The sequence below is a fragment of the Cottoperca gobio genome, chromosome 14 (genome assembly GCF_900634415.1).
Source record: "Cottoperca gobio chromosome 14, fCotGob3.1, whole genome shotgun sequence".
NCBI classification, from domain to species: Eukaryota; Metazoa; Chordata; class Actinopteri; order Perciformes; family Bovichtidae; genus Cottoperca; species Cottoperca gobio.
In genome coordinates this window covers 6,503,283-6,519,447 of record NC_041368.1, presented here as the reverse complement: position 1 = coordinate 6,519,447, position 16,165 = coordinate 6,503,283, and the positions used below count along the sequence as shown (strand labels likewise).

General features: G+C 42.8%; 1 protein-coding gene across 8 annotated transcripts in view; it reads right to left on the bottom strand.

Moving 5' to 3' along the window:
• Positions 1 to 16,165, bottom strand: part of fam222ba (family with sequence similarity 222 member Ba) — a 37,271-nt gene that overhangs the window by 5,372 nt on the left and 15,734 nt on the right. For 6 of the 8 annotated variants that reach the window (XM_029447535.1, XM_029447540.1, XM_029447537.1 and 3 more), the window contains one exon: positions 4,718 to 4,845. In XM_029447535.1, the coding sequence (XP_029303395.1) occupies positions 4,718 to 4,799 (82 nt within the window). In that variant the 5' untranslated portion in view covers positions 4,800 to 4,845. Of the gene's footprint in view, positions 1 to 4,717; positions 4,846 to 6,901; positions 7,024 to 11,945; positions 12,024 to 14,116; positions 14,137 to 16,165 lie in introns of those variants that run through there. The other 2 variants (XM_029447539.1, XM_029447541.1) reach the window with 2 other exon arrangements.

Genomic DNA, 16,165 nt, shown 5'->3' with positions numbered 1-16,165 from the left:
ATAAAAAGCCAGTTCATTTACAGATTACATTTAGCATACATAACATTTTAAGAAATCTATCTACTCTTTGCCATTTTAAAATAAATAATAATATTTTAATTAATTGATCAAATGTGACAAATCGATTTATGTATTTATTTTTTACTGTATTTTTCATTTATTTTAAATTGCTGTATTATTTCCCCCCTTTTTATTTCCCCAATCTGTATTATTTTCTTTATACATTTCTTCTACCGTATGTAAATGAGGGGGCTGTCATTCAAAGTTTGTCATCGAGTCAATTTATCACCTATTGGTTGATCAACATAGGAGAGCTTAGATCGAATGCACATGCCTTGCTCCCACACAGCCAGGCTCCAACCTACATTTGTTTTTACTGTTATTTTTTTGTACATTTAATGGCATATTGATTTATTTATTGAGTCATTGTCCTCCATAGTTTGCCATCAGTATTCAAGATATATCTAGAGCTTGTGAGATTCTGGCACAGCCTCCTTGGTCTTCAGCTGTTGTCAAAGCCTCATGTCAATGTAGATGTAGAAAAGGTTGTAAGTAGGTGGGAAGAAAGTACCGTCAGCTGTTGCACATGAATAAAAAATATTTGATCATTTCATGGGAATAAGTTTCTTCTGGATGAAAACCAGGATTGTGGACAGCGTGAATAAATGTTAAAGATCGCAGTAACTTCAAGTGTAAATATAAGGAGGTGTTTAGGGTGATGAATTTGATGATATGATAAAAAATATATTATATTTGTTATTGTTGTTGTTGTATAGTTAGATATACCACCCGTGGTATACAATACAGGTGCGTGCCTCCCTTTGTGAGCGGCAAGCAGGAGAGCAAACATTTGAAGCACAACATTTCCATAAAAACATGCTGTGAATTTGTAAATGATTCCATATCTTTTCTTTTTTTAAATGTGGACTTTTGGATTTTACAACGCTCTGCAGTCTGCAATAGGAAATGTTTGGATCACACGAGTCAGAAACAATCCTACGCAGCCACCACTTCATTTTACAAATAGTACAATGCTAGTCATTTTAGTGTAGCCAAATCTTCATCTGCAACTGTACAGAAATACCAGCTTTAAACACAATGAATAGACATGCCAAATATATTCTTAATTAAAATAAAATTGAAAGTTGATTTAGAATTTGAATGTCAACGCTATGAATAAAGCTTCAAAGCTTTGAAGTATTCGGTACATCCTTAATTAAGTCCTATTTTCACCAACTGTTCACATGATAGATTGAAATGAAATGTTATCTTTTAATAATATGGCCCAGGCTTTTTTAGCAGAACATCCATATCTGTGGACATTCTGAATAACAAGATGAATGAATTTAATATAATACCTGAAATTAATGATAAATAAATCTAAATGTGTGTATAGGTTTTTAGGGGAAATATAGCTTCACTTGCTTTTAGATTGAGAAATATAGCAAGAAAATCTGCAGCGAGCATGTAACTGTGGACAGAGTTATTGCTTTGCCACTGGCACTTGTGTAATGAGTTTTATATTTAAGTTGTAAGACTCAGGCAAGTAGCAAAGAAAGCAATGTCAATGTCTGGAAACTGACCAATCCATTAAATTGGAAAGGGGATTATACATTGTTAACAAAGCTTAGGCAGGCATTTTGAGATAAAAAAAAAAGCAAATCAAAACGAAGGGTTTAAGAGAACTGCTATAAAATGTGCAGTGAATTTGGTAAATTGCTGTTTAGAGTAGTTTCCCCAAACAGTGGATAAAATCGACCTCTTGCTGTTTACAACTGTTTAAGGGTTCTGGCAGCTGTTAATTATGTGTTTTTGTAAGCAAATGTAGCTTATTAGCATTCCAACCTTAACCTGAAACCTGGATTAGTGGAACAGCTTAAAGTACCAAGGGAGGGTTAATGAGGATATGAGTGAAGTTTGTAGCCGGTAGCTGCGAGCATATCATCTCTCAGATCTCCAACTAAGCACGTTCCCGAGGAGGGAAACAGGGGAAAGAGGCCAGACTGGCCATGCGTTAATTACCCCGCTGCTAGCTAGCTAGCTGGAACACAAGTGCACAGTCAGCATGCACTAATTAGGGTTTCTTTTATTCAAACTACTGTTTTTATTGAACAAGGTTTGAGCAGCAGGGGGCAGAGGCTCATGCTGCTGCAAATTGCAATTTTCACACAAGAGCATGAAATTAGGTCTGAAGCTTCGGCATCGAATTAGACATGTGAATTTCCCACATGAGGCCACGTCCTTACATTTTTAAAGACGTTTGAGGAGAGCCTGGCATGCTGATAGATCAAAACCACAAGACCTTTTGAAAAATGAAAAATATTATAGGGACGGAGAGGAAGAAAAGATGGTTGCTTTTGATCTCAGTGGGGATTGAAATGTGAAAATCAGCCAAGTGGCCCAGCTGTACTCACTGTTTATTCTGCCTGTAAGCAGAACTAGCCGAGGGCCACTTTGTGGTACTCGAGTCATCCTGCCTGAAGTATGAGCCGTTTTCTTTGTGACCCACTGTCTGTTTGCACACCTAATCTACTCCTCCGACAGCCTTTACATTTCACAGCCATAGTCTGTTAACAGTCAATCCCTGATGATAAATAGAGCAGCTGCTCTGGCCTTGCCTCTGACAGCAACCTGCAAGCTCGTAACTTTAAATGGCTCTGCACAGATCCACCTGCGGGTGAGGAGGCAGTGCACGGCGAGCCCCGGGATCTGGAGCTCTTGGTGGAAATAGAGGGAGGGGGAAGTGTCAAGGACAGGATTCTGTAACATAAGACTCCGCATTAGAGTGTAGCTAAAAGGAAAGTGCTCAAGGAAAGACGAATGGGAACACACATTTGAGTTAATTATGTAAACTCTCCATCTGAGCCTCTTTCTTTCTGTGGGAACTTGTCAGAGTATTGAATAAAGATTTTTAAGTGACATCTAGTTTGTGAATTTCACCTAAAAGCAGCCAAGCACACCTCTCATGGAGTTAAGCTGTCAAATGATCCTCCATGCTGGGTAAACGATGGGGCTCAGCACAGACAAGGAGTCCTGTGGACAGCCAGGAGGGAGACGGCAGAGTGTTACTCGAGGGTTGAGGCCTGGTTCTGGCTGAATGTGGCAGCATACAGCGAATTAGAAAATACAACGGCACAAACTGCGCACATCCAGGAGGTGATTTACAGGGGCTGGATAATACGCAGCAAGAGAGGCAACTTGAGAGTGTACAGTTTTTTTTGTTGAGTCTTTCTGTGGCAATAAAAATTATTTAGCCTAAAATTAAAAACAGCTCCACAACACCCTGTCTGTTAATGATACTTTGAAGAGCGGATGAATAGGAAAAGCATTATAAGAGAATGACAAGGAGGAAAAAAATAGATTGAAATTACACTTCTAGGAAATCTCCATCACCAAAATGGATTACAATGTTGGGCAGAAAAACTAATTGAACTTCAGTTGCGCCTCTACTCTGATGTGTCTTGGTGTGTCACATAAAGGAAGAGCAGAGAAACGGTGTAGCTGATGGCTGCACTATGTCACAAGTCTGCCTGAGTGAGGCAACAGACGTTGGCACTTAGCAGACTCCCTCACACTTGCTGATCTCCTGGGGGTTGGCTGATTACTGTGATTCTGAAATTACAGTCTTGATGAGCTGGAGCATTTTTACAAAAAACTGCTGCAGAAATGGGTTAAGCTGAGTTTCCACTCGGAGACAAACAGGCAGGAGGAAAAGGAGATATAGAATTTTTCTGATTGAATAAATAAAGCTGACCAACTGAATGGGCCATAATCAATGTCAGGGAAGTGATTGATCTTTCGGGTATACAGTATATAAAAAGCTCACTGTAGGAGAGACAAAGAAACTGACAGTATAGTATATGCATCATTTAGACCACACATGCTCATTGTTACCTCGTTTCGGTTGGGTTTGTTGGTTTCTTTGTCTGTTTGTCAGCAGGATTACGGAAAAACTACTGACCTGATTTTCATGAAACTTGGTGGAAGGGTGTAGCATAGGAGCGGATCCGAATCACGGGGCAGACGCATTATTTTTCCCCTTATGGAAACTAGTTACAAAATGGAAATGTACATTGTAATGTATCTAAAAAGTGATGAATGAACATTAAATATTTTTAAACCGTGACAAGGAACAACGCAAAGACACTTTGTCATACATTAATGTCCTCGTGTGTCACTGGTCAGAGCCGGTTAGTAGCTGCCCCTCACGCTGTCAAGAGTCCAAGTTTGTCAGCAGTCGAGTTGTGAAATTCAAACACATTGAATTAACTGGGCCAGCTCTGACTAGTCTGCCATTAAACCGGGGCAGCAGATTGCTTCTAAAATTCACTCTCATTACGAGATCATCAGCCGCATTCTGTCTGCCAGTGACGGACTCTTCCTGATGGTGAAAAGTATCCGAGATGGTCGAATCTAACACATGAATGTGGCGACAGTGTTGTAGTACGCACACAGATGGGACAACACTATGTGGACAGGTCATCGGGGGCGATTGGGAGGTGGGGGGGCGTGGAGCAGTTCTTCAGCAAATAAATTAGTTCATCCTAAATTTTACTTGAAGACAAATCCACGGTCTCGAACCCCAAAAATATTTCGGCAGGATTGTAACAGCTTGTTTTTTTGTGTGGGATGCTGGTGGTAGTGTGTACGTGTGTGTGTGTGTGTGTGTGTGTGTGTGTGTGTGTGTGTGTGTGTGTGTGTCTCCAGAGATACTTACATTTCTGATGTCCAGTGTTCATCTGCGTGTGGGGGAGAAGCTGGAGGGGGAAGTCACCTGGCCCTGGCAGACAGGCCAGCATTTCACACAGACACTAATGTAACATGGGACACACACTTCGCCTCACACTGCAGAGAGAAAGGGGGGAGAGAGAGAGGGAGAAAGACAGAGAGGGAGAGAGCGAAAGAGAGAGAGAGAGAGGGAGAGGTCAACAGTCAGACATAACTGCAAGGCAGCACATAGTGCGGTGATACAGAGGCTGGGTACAGACTAATAGAACTCTGTGGCCGACCCCCGGAGGCTCAGGGCTGAGGGAGACATAGTTACCTTTCAATTAGAAACTGATTCACACCTGGAGCATCAGGTAAGGTGACATTTGATGCCAATAACAACTTCAATTAAACATCAAACAGCTGAAGTAAAACGGGCAGACTGGGCCTGAGGGGGCTGACAGCTTTAAATCAACTCAGTCCCTTCCTCCTGCTCGCCCTGCATGCTAGTCAGCTAGTTGGACCTTGCTACCTGCACTTTACCTCTCCGACTCCACCAGACCGTGGCAGAGGAAATTAATGACTCCTGTACACTTGAAAAGAACACACTCGAGGCCTGGGTGCTGACAAGTTAGTGAGTCTTGGATCAATTTTGAAGTCCTCTAGACCTCAAAGAAGCCTTTATTTCGGGGACATTAAACAATGGAGCTGGCTCACGATGTGGTGAAAAGAAATGAATAAACAGGGTTACGCCTCCGATAAATGCTTGCCACTTTGTGCAATAACCTGATGTAATAGAGAGAGGAGGAAACTTTAGCCATGCTTCACTTGGCTTACTGCTGTATTCAAAACACCACAGATGCTTTGCTTAATCAGCACTGAGGAACCGTCAGAGAGCAAATTAAGTCTACAGAGTCCGTGCCCTCCCTTTTTGCTGCGTGGCATCAGAGGAGGGCGGCAAAGAGTGCACAGACAAACAGCGTCTATGAGAGAGGCAATTACCCACAAAACAACCTTTGCGTGCCTGTCTGCTGCAGGGTGATGGCTTAAAAGTGTCTTCCCCCCTGCAGGGAGAAGAGACAAGTGCAGGAAAGTGACAAAGCGGGAGAGAAAGGTGGAAAAAGAGAAAGACGGGTGGTGGGTTTCGGGTAGTGGGGGGGGGGGGGGGGGGCTGAACTTGCTTTAAAAAGTAGGAGCTCAAAAAGGTCAGGATGACAGCTCATTTAAATCCTCCCAGCGAGAGGAGAAAAAACAAGCCTTAATGAAGCTGCCAGTTGTACACAGATACCTGTGAGCGTTGCACCTTGGGGTGCAGCAGGGGCAGGGCGGCAGGGGGGAGGAAGGGAGAAAAGGATAGAGAGAGGGGGAGAGTGGTTGGTGGCGGCGCTGCAGTTTTGAGACAGATCTGAGGATTTGGGGCGTTTTATGTGCCGTTGATGCTGCGTCACCCTTTCTGTTGCCCAGCCTCCCACCACTCTCATCCTCCCCCCTTCCCCTGCTTTTTGATTTACAGCCTGGACCGCCATATGGCAGCAATCCCTGCCCTCGATTCAGCGTGTCACTATGCATTAACTTTAATTGGCCTGATATGTTATTCTTTCCCTCGGCCTTGGAAGGATTTTAGGTACATATCGCCCTGATGTCAGCAGGCAAGACTTCTAGCGCGCTCTCATTTATCAAGGTGCCAAGATTTCACACAAAGATAACAGCAATCTCTTTGATAACAGGCAGGTTTGGGGGACGACGACGACTAATTATCAAATGGTGGCAAGAGACTGAAATGATGTAGTAAAAATAACACACCAGCAAATACTGTCATTTAATTGTGTTATAGGAGCACACATCAATGCACTACAGGCAAAAAACTGCCAACAGGCCATCAGCCCGCCCCCTTCCTGCCTCCCCCACAGCGCCCCTGAATGTCAGAAAGCTGTGCAGTGGGGAGTGCAGCGGCAAAGGTCAGCCTATGGTAATGCCCCAGCTGACAATCTGCTTTACAGAGCAGAGCAGGAGGAGATGAAACCCAACAGACAGAAGCCTGACGTCTACTGACTCGCCTATCAGCACTGCTGCCACAGCAACTTCAAATATACATCACACGCCAAACACTGGCGCTTTCTACAAAAGGCGCCCACCCCCAGAGAGGATTTTTCCAACACATGGACTATTTGTATCAGGAGCAGGATGACTACACCTGATAGAGTGTTGAATCCAGTCAGCGACTGAACTCGCTGAAGTTGTAATCGGCACGTGGCTGGTGGCTTCTGCTGAGTCCTAATTGGCCTCTGACAACCATGCAAGGGGTTTAGCCTGGTCTGGACTAGGGTTTGTCACTCCAGCCATGCACACATCCAGGAAAATATATGTCTAACCCAATAGCTTAGTAGCCTTTGTGATACAGAGACACGGCCCCCCTGTCCTGAGTGGAAACACAGTTGCGTCTGTGGAGGCCAAGCTGAGCCAGCTGGGCAGACGAGTGGAGCCGGGATTGGCTTGGTGGAGTTTAGCCAGGCGTCTCACACTATCATGCCCGTCCAGACAGACACCACAGGGTTCTCAGAGTATTAGGGGGGGGCCCCCGTGACTCGGCAAGTCTCCACCAGCTACTTATAGAACCGTAATAAAAATGTGCCAATAACTGTGTGGCTTTCATTATAGACAAATAAAGGCGAGCAGACAAAGCAGGACTTGAGCAAGTGATGCACATGGCTTCTGTCATGTGTCAAATTGCTCCCATAAAAGATGACCTATATTTTCTTTTCATTCCTCAGCAGGGGAGGAGAAAAAGAAAGCCATCTGAAAGTAAAAAAAGAAATTGAAGGAACAGGATAGACGGAAGCCATTTAGGAGATTAGACCAGCTGACTGCATTTATGTTGAATCTTTTGATAAGTATCCTCCTCATCACCTACAATCTGCATTTGTTCCAATTTGGGAATTGCATTAGGGTAATTGGATAGGAAATCATCTATTTAAATATCCACCAGCAGCAACGCACGAGGAAAAGCGAGGATTGTGCACCAAAAATAAGCTCATTAGAAGGAGACGCATCGCGTACAACAATATTAGAGGAGAAAAACAATAAAGGGGGAAAAAAACAAAGTGAGAAAGTATGTTTGGTTGCTGGTTGAATATTAACAGCCTTTCTATACCAATTAAAAGCAAAAGCAATTAGGAGAACCAAGTCACCATGTTGTACATTGCTTGTGCTAACGGCTGAAGGAGAGGAGAGTGGAGGAGAAAGCAGGCTGCTGTTATTCTAATTGCATGTTTACCCGCAGGTTATGGGCCTGAAATAGAGCCAAGAAAAAAATGTTGCAGTAGAAATTCAATGGAACTTCACTGTGTTGATTCTCTCAGGTACAGAAAGAGTGAAATTACTTTTCTTTGCAAGCCGAGTCTCTGAATAGGAGGTAAAGAAATCAAAAAGGAGCAGAAAATAGAGAATAGCTTTTTACCCTTGAATACCAAGCAAGAGCATTCTGTCAAAAGAAAGGGGAAAGAAGCACGTTAAGAAGAAATGACACATCGGCATGGGCTGCATTAGCCCATCAGGCTTTACAAACAGAGGTAGAAAAGGATTTATGTTGCTAGCAGAGGGCCACGGGCATGTTAAGCTACGACAGGCTGGTTCACGGCCTCACACAATGGATCCTGATGACTCCAGCACATCCCGAGGCGTTTGGAACGGGACGTTTGCTTTTTTTTGTCAGCAGAGACCCCTCATCAACCCGGACTGTTATCTCCCACCAAAAGAGAAAGAGCGAGAGAGTGGGAGTCGGTCATGACAGTAAGGGGAGGGGGAAAACGAAGAGAAGACAACAAACCCAATCTCAACTCCCCCAAACATTGAGTCTGCAAAATAGTGGTTTCCAAGTTGCTAGACACAGGGTGTCAGGCATAAAACTGTCAAACAAGGAAACTGTTGCAGTAGTGTGGGAGAGAGGGAGACAGCTACTTGAAACTACTCTTCTATACAGGGAAGGGAGGAGTCTGAGAAAACACCTGGGAGGCTGTATGAACGCTGAGTAACTAACTGATGAAAAAGTGACAGTTCCCTGAGGTGAGATGGTGGATATGGAGCGAAGAGAGACAGCATGCCCTTGGAATAATGCAGAGTCCACAGCTGGATCGGCTAAATCTTCGCATACGTGTCAGATATGGAAAGGTGGTTTCACAATGCGAACTCAGGCTCTTAAAGGAGCTGCGTACCATGAAGCTATGAAAAGGAAACACAAAGTCTGAGGCCTCTTCTTATCAGTGACCTCATTCCTCCACTCTTGTCTTTACATCAGTGATTTTGAGCCTGTGGCCCAGCCTCTTGGATGAGGTCTACTGCTCCTCTCAGATGAGAAGATGACAGTAATGGAGGAGAGATGAGAAGATATCGGGCAGCGAGTGTCCTGGCCTGGCTATCTTTGCCAGAGCTCTGTCATGGCCATTACACGTCCACCATCTCAGCGCAGAAGGGACAGCGAGCCAAGGTCCATTCTTCAACTCAGGGTCAGTTTCACTAACGGCCACTTAAGCCCACTTGCCTTCCCGAAGAGCTCTTAAAATGTGGAAAGTAAAGTTAATACATACTACATTGTTCGGCTCGACTCGACTCACTTTTGGTATCAGGTCCTTTTCTGCATTTAGTTTTCTACTGTGGATAGTACCCTCTCAGTGTAGCCGGGATTCTGCCGTCACATTGCTGAATCCTTTTATTGGCAACCAAAGAGAGGAACGTCAATTGTACGCCTACGTGTAAGGCTGCCATTTAAAAAAATCTGGGTCAAGTGACAAAGATTGCGGTCACTATTGACGGTAGCTTCGCTATATAAAAATTGCGGGTTTGTGCAAGGTTTATCCCGTTTTGCGAAGTCACGATTCTTACTTGTTTTCAAAAAAAGTATCAGGTACCAGGAAATATCCAAAAAAGAGCAAGTTGAGTAGAGCCATGCCGTACCATGCAGTGGAAATGCGGCATAAGTGTGCTCGGTCATGTCAAGCCTAGCCAGAGGGGCAGACAGAAAGTGCTGGCAACGCTGCATGCGTGGCATCATGAATGCCAAAATGCCAGGGCCCCTGGCTGTGCCGTTTGACAGACATTTTTACACCTGATAGAATGCAGTGTGGATGGACTGCCAAAACAGAGGGGATCCAAAGTGAGGGGTGCCAGCCTAGTTATTTATTTATCTGCTGCAAATCCATCTAGAGTGCAGCCAGAAGCTGGGCATGCCTCAGTGAGGAATAAGCCAGCATACCCTCAGACATGACAGTATTGAATCACTTGAGGGATAAAACATTTTTTTATCTGACAAGTAGTAAAAGAAAAGGAAAGCAAAGATCTCATGAGGCAGCTCTACATAGTGGATTTGATTTACTTTACTTTTATTAAATCTCACACTAATTAATGATTAGCACATGCAATGAGTCGAATTAATCAGAGGCTGTTCTAAAGTCATCCATGACAATTTAGCAAGCTAACAAGCTCACAATAACAATGCTAACACGCCGATGTTTAGCAGGTTTATCATGTTCACCATACTACTTTAGTGTGTTAGCATGCTAACATTTGCGAATTAGCACGAAACACCAAAGTAATGATGGTGCGAGATGAAAAGCTAAAGGATGACCAACGTTGTAACAATTCATCCTGAGGGGGGCATGAATTTCTGGACCAAATTTCAAGGCAATGCATCCATTCATTTCCCTTAAAACCACAAATATGAACCTGCAGGTGGCGCTAGAGGAAAAGTCTGGGATTCATCAGTCAACAAAAATTCTATCAAGTAATATTTCACTGGATAACAACAAACTTTTACCTGCTAGTCAAGAGATCACCAAAGTCTGGGGACCATGAATGTCTGTACAACATTGTTTAGCAATAGTTAGTGAGATATTCTGGACCAGAGGACCGACTGCCATATCCACACTACACTAGCTTGGTGTTTTAGATATGCCAGAGAACAGAGTATGACTGAGAAGCACTGGAATGCAAGTAAACACCACAGAAGAGACTCTTTATCCTCTGGAGAAACTTCAGCCTTCTGGTAACCATCAGATCACTCAACTCAGAGACGTCGCTCATACATATGAGAGCAACGCTGCTCCCTTTCATCTCCGCTGTGATGCCACCGCATCCGTGTTATCTTCACATATCCCTATATCACACCAGACAACAATGTGCTGAGTCACATGCTGCCGTGTCAGATGCCAGACTGGGTTTTGGTACAGGACTAGGGTGGCATGGCTAGAACAACACAGATATACCGATACCGCTCTACAGTTTATCTACTATCTGTGTGTCAGACTTCAGGCAGCTGGTTTTTCAAGTTCTTGCTTGTGTGAATGCTCAGTTATAAATCGCAATGTTGTGGAACAGGCAGGATGAAGAAACCTAAACAAACAGATAAGCCTGTGTTGAACTGATATACTGCAGATTTTCAATGAACAAAGAAATAAAATATGAACTACATGTCCTGCTATGTAAAGAAAAATGAAGAGCCTTGTAATTCTGACAACAGATTTGCGGCTGAACATTACCTAACCAGGACAAAATGAATGTTCTGAAATTACACTGCGGCTGGGAGGAAATTATGCAATTAGCCTTCTACATTAAATTCCTTTCAGGTCTGAAATAGAAATGAGCCCAGTTGCCCATCAGAGGTTTAAAAGCAGACTTTTCTGAGCATGTCCTAACTATTTGACTGTAAGTTGGCCAGGCCTTCTCCCTGGTTAGTGGGAAATAACTCAATGTGCTGAGAGCTAAAGCGCAGCCGCATTGTTCCAGCTGGCGGAGAAGGGGGAAATGAAGATGGAGTGGTTTGATTTCATTTGTTAGCAGGTGCATCCATTTTGTGTTCTTCCACACACCCACCTCGCCTCTCTCACTCAAAGCGCTCATCAGAAATTGGACACCCCAGTGACAAATTGAGCCGGCGATTAAAGGGAGAAAGAGGAAAGCTTTGTTAAGCGCTGTTGATTGGGATCCTAGGCTGCCCTCACACATGAGGTGTGTATGTGTGTGTGCATGTATGCTTGGTACAGAGCCAATAGCAGAGCTGACACCACCACCACCTCCTCTTCTCCCATTTTCCCCTCTCTCCAGGTGTTCCCACGGCTTACATTTCTGCTCCGAGTACTCAAAAAACAAAAACAAATCAATGCAGCTGTTCGCCCATCTCTCGCTCTCTCTCTCTCACGCATTCACACATATACAGAGTACGTAGAAAATTACACAGGCAAACCTACATATACACCAGTGATTTTCCCCTCCAGGAATAATGACCTCCTCCAGGTATTTCCAGTGTCTTCTTATTGACATGCACACTGTGTTTAACAGAGAAAAAAGAGAACAAAGTTAAGCCTCTCTGTGTTTGTCCCACCCAGACCTATATTATTGGCCCAGCATTAACCAGCCCCGGCCTGTATGAGAGTGCAGCTAGGCTGATTTAAGAGGGGGGTCAGAGCAGCTCTGCTAGGCAGAACTGTGCAAGCGCTGACTCTCACAAATCATCCTAAAAGGGCTTAATGCACAAAAACAGCTTCCAGTGTTAAATAGGCCTGCTGTGAGAGATTTATCCACTTTGCCATTATACTAACTGGCCTCTCTCCCTGATTTACTGCATATATACCAATTCACACACACACACGCATTAAGAAAAAAAACCTAATTAGATTTATGCTTGGTTCACCTCTGCAGGAGGACTCGCTCAAACAATTCAACCTTTTATTATTCTGCATTAAAATCATAATCTTGTTTACCATTAGTCCTCCTATTTATGGCTGGCATATTGCTCTCATGCTGTTGGTTTAGACACCTTTTTATTTATCTAGTCTTTAACCAGGTTATTCCCATTGAGATCAAGTATCACTTTTACAAGGAAGACCTTCCAAGAATAGCAGCAACACGTTTGAACAATAACAAGCACATAGATTTGTGTTACATTAAACATGATCAGGTAAAACATTTGCACACAGATAACCTGGAGTCAATAGATTTTACTGTAGCTTTGGAGTAGTTCAGAGTTATTGTGTTTTGAAGTTTAAGATCAGTCTGTAGATTGTTCCATACAGTAGGTGCAGAAATCCTGAAAGCTTTCTTTCCCAATTTATTTTGGACTTATTTTGGAAACAACAAATTACAAAATGTCCAGAGAATTCTAATTAAAAAGAGAAGATAAGTAGAGCTTTGCCATGAATGGCTTTGTAAATAAAAACATTCCAGTGACTGTACACATAAAGCAGATGACTTTTGAATATAATGGTGAGAAATAAACACCTCAGTTTGTAATGAATGTCAGTGCCCCATGATACACGCTATCCAGCATGTGAAAACAATGAGCAGAGGCATTCATGTACCATGTAACCATAATCAATAACAGCACCTTAATGTCTTAACATAATGAAAGTGAGAGCGGTGTCTCCATCTATAAAATCACCATACATTTTTTTAATTTAGATCCCGTAATAACTACTCAATAATTCATGAACACTGACAGATGTTGGTAAACGAGAGCTTCATCTTTAAATGCGTGTTATTTAATATACAGCTTAATGTGTTATTGTAAGTTTATGATGCTACAGTCACATTATTTTTGCTAATTTTATGCAGAACTTTTTAATGCAGGCCAAAGAAAAAGCTCTCATTAAGATTCTATGGAGGCGAATTGGTTCAGGTAGAAAGAGTGGATTACTGAGCTGCAGGTCTGGTGGATGTTTGCTTTGATTATTTTCATTGTCATTTAATCTGTCGGTTATTTTCTCGATTAATCGATTAGTTGTTTGGTATACAAAATGTCAGAAAATTGTGAAAATGTACATTTTTGTTTCCCAGAGCCCAAGATGACGTCCTCAGAAACCACAAAATATTAAAGTTTAAGAAGCTGGAATCAGAGAATTTTCATTTATTTATTACTAAAACCAATTAATCGTTTATGAGAACAGTTTCTGATTCATGACAACTATTCAATTAATCTTTGCAGCTGTGCTCTGAACTGGTATGTACAGAAATGCTGGATATTTTCAAAACAAATGCCTCCATGCCCATTCCAAACCCTGCTGTGTACATGTTCAATAAAAGCTGCTCTGTCTCCATCCTGTGTATGCAAGGTTGGTAAGGTCAGTCGCCTCCATGGCAGCTCTGACATTCAGTCTGGCCTCCAGCGAGACCAAACGAGTTCCCCTCGCACCTCCAGACCAGCCGAGGAATAAAAGAGACAGAGCTGTGTGAGATGTGCTCCTTTTAACCCTGGCGACGCACAAGACATTTGTGGTCTTTCCTTCATCTGCTGTGTATATGTGAGAGCCTCTCTGTCCCCAGTTCTTTCTCCCAGCAGACATCGTCTCAGGGCACTGGGCAGCTAGCTGGTGACTCTGTGGAGAGCCAGGCAAACACAGGCCCGGCACGGCAAACATCTCACCTCTGTGTCTGCATGGGAACATCTGGCCCTCGCAGGACCCTCCGTCCGTCTGCCTGTCTGACTGTAAGCCTACACATACTGTTGGTGTGTACTGGTGTTGTCATGGCACCAGGATTTCTTACTCCTACACAGGTACTGGTTTAATATACAAAAACAATACCAAAGCAAACAAGTCAAATGTCACAACAACAACCACATGATTATTCAATTACTGATTTAGCAGCTTTGTTTGAATCACAACATTTCTGATATGTCGGGATGTCAAAGTGAGCAAATCTATAAGCTAAATAGTATATTTTGCCCCTGATGACCCAATTTTCTCAACCAATTTAGGTGGATTGAGATTAAATACAGAATTCCACTACAGCCGAGTATTGAACCTTAATACTTACAGACCAAAATGTGTTTATTTTGCTACTGAGTACCGAAAACTAGCATCACATTTCTGCTAAGATTTGTTATCTTGGTTCCTTTATTTGATCAAATCATTCATGATTTATATCAAAATAAAGCTTACTCCAAAAATATTCAATCTCTTCTTCTGGTCTGTACCAGTGAGATAGAGTCATATGAGTAATAGAGTTAGCCCAGATGATAAAACGCCTTTTGCGATCGCTCGCTCTCTCTTGCATCATGCCAGCTCGTCTCAGATCTCCTGCGGCCATTCAATGATTCAAGACTGATGAGGCATGCTCAAAGGTCTATGCCATTGAGCACAGCATTAATGCACCCAGCAGCAAATTTTTTGCCATCGACCCCCGTTCCCTGCAATAAGGACAGAGCCATCAATCAGGCCGAGATAGCAGACACCAGACACGGGCTGATGAAGTGGGGACTTTGGAGCTAATGACAAATGGATCTCTCAGATATGGTCACAGTATACTATGACAGTCCGTCGAGAACACTTGACCTTAAGCAAAAATCCTGAGCCACTTTTTTGCCAACACTGTGCAATGCAAAATTGGAGAATATGCAAACTGCTGTTGCTGTTAAGAAAGTGTAGTTATTGTGCGAGAACTCCTGGGTCCGTCCGGTTGAGAGTCTCAGCCCCGTCTCTCTCAGAGCTGCTCCTGACCGACCCGGCCTTCCTTTGTTCTCACACCAAAGCTCTGGGAGTGACCTTCAGGAGGCCTGCTAGTCCTGCTAATTGGGGTCTCTATAGAGCACAGCAATCCAGCCCCCCACGCTGCACTGGAGGAGGGATTGCAGGAAGGGGGGGTGGGGGACGGGGGGGGGGGGGGTTTGAACTTTGAAATACAGAATTAAATTTGGGCTGCACTGAAAGGAAAACAATAAGAACCTACGAGTAAGATGGATGATGAATGTATAGGGCTGGTCAACAAAAAACACAAAAGCTGAGAATGTAACATTGGACAAAACTCATTCCTCCGATAACAAAAAACATAAAATATTCTCGATACGTAAGGAAAATCACACGTCAAGTTGTCTACAATGGACTGCGTAACAATAGATAGTATAACTGGAACCATCAGCATTTGTTAATTTAGGGGAGAAAAGGTTATGGAGAAAGTTGATTATTATAACATTTTACAATGTAAAGAAAATACCACTACATGATTAAAATGATAGATGTTAGAAGATAAAAGCTTAATATTAATATATTCAACATACCTCACCACAGTTACAACTGCCGATTAACAGTCGAAAAGCCAAAAGATAGTCAGTGCTTTAGAAAAGCAGATATTCCTCACAGTTTTATTAAAATAGATGCCGGTTGATCTACTAATCGATCAACCGAGTAATGGTTTTAGTTATAGATTCAAAGATAACATCGCGAAACAACAAAGTTCTATGGGTTAAAACAGTGGTAGAACAAAGTAGTAACTAGCCTCATATAGAACAAATAAATGTAAACTTTATAGCTACGACCTCCGCTAATGCATTTTCCATAAGTGAAAAATACATATATCCACCCTGTGATTCAGATCTGCTCCCACATTGAATGGGTTCTTCCTTGACCCACGTACCTTCCACAAACTTTCATGAACATTTCTGTAATCCTGCTAACAAACAGACAAACAAATCAAA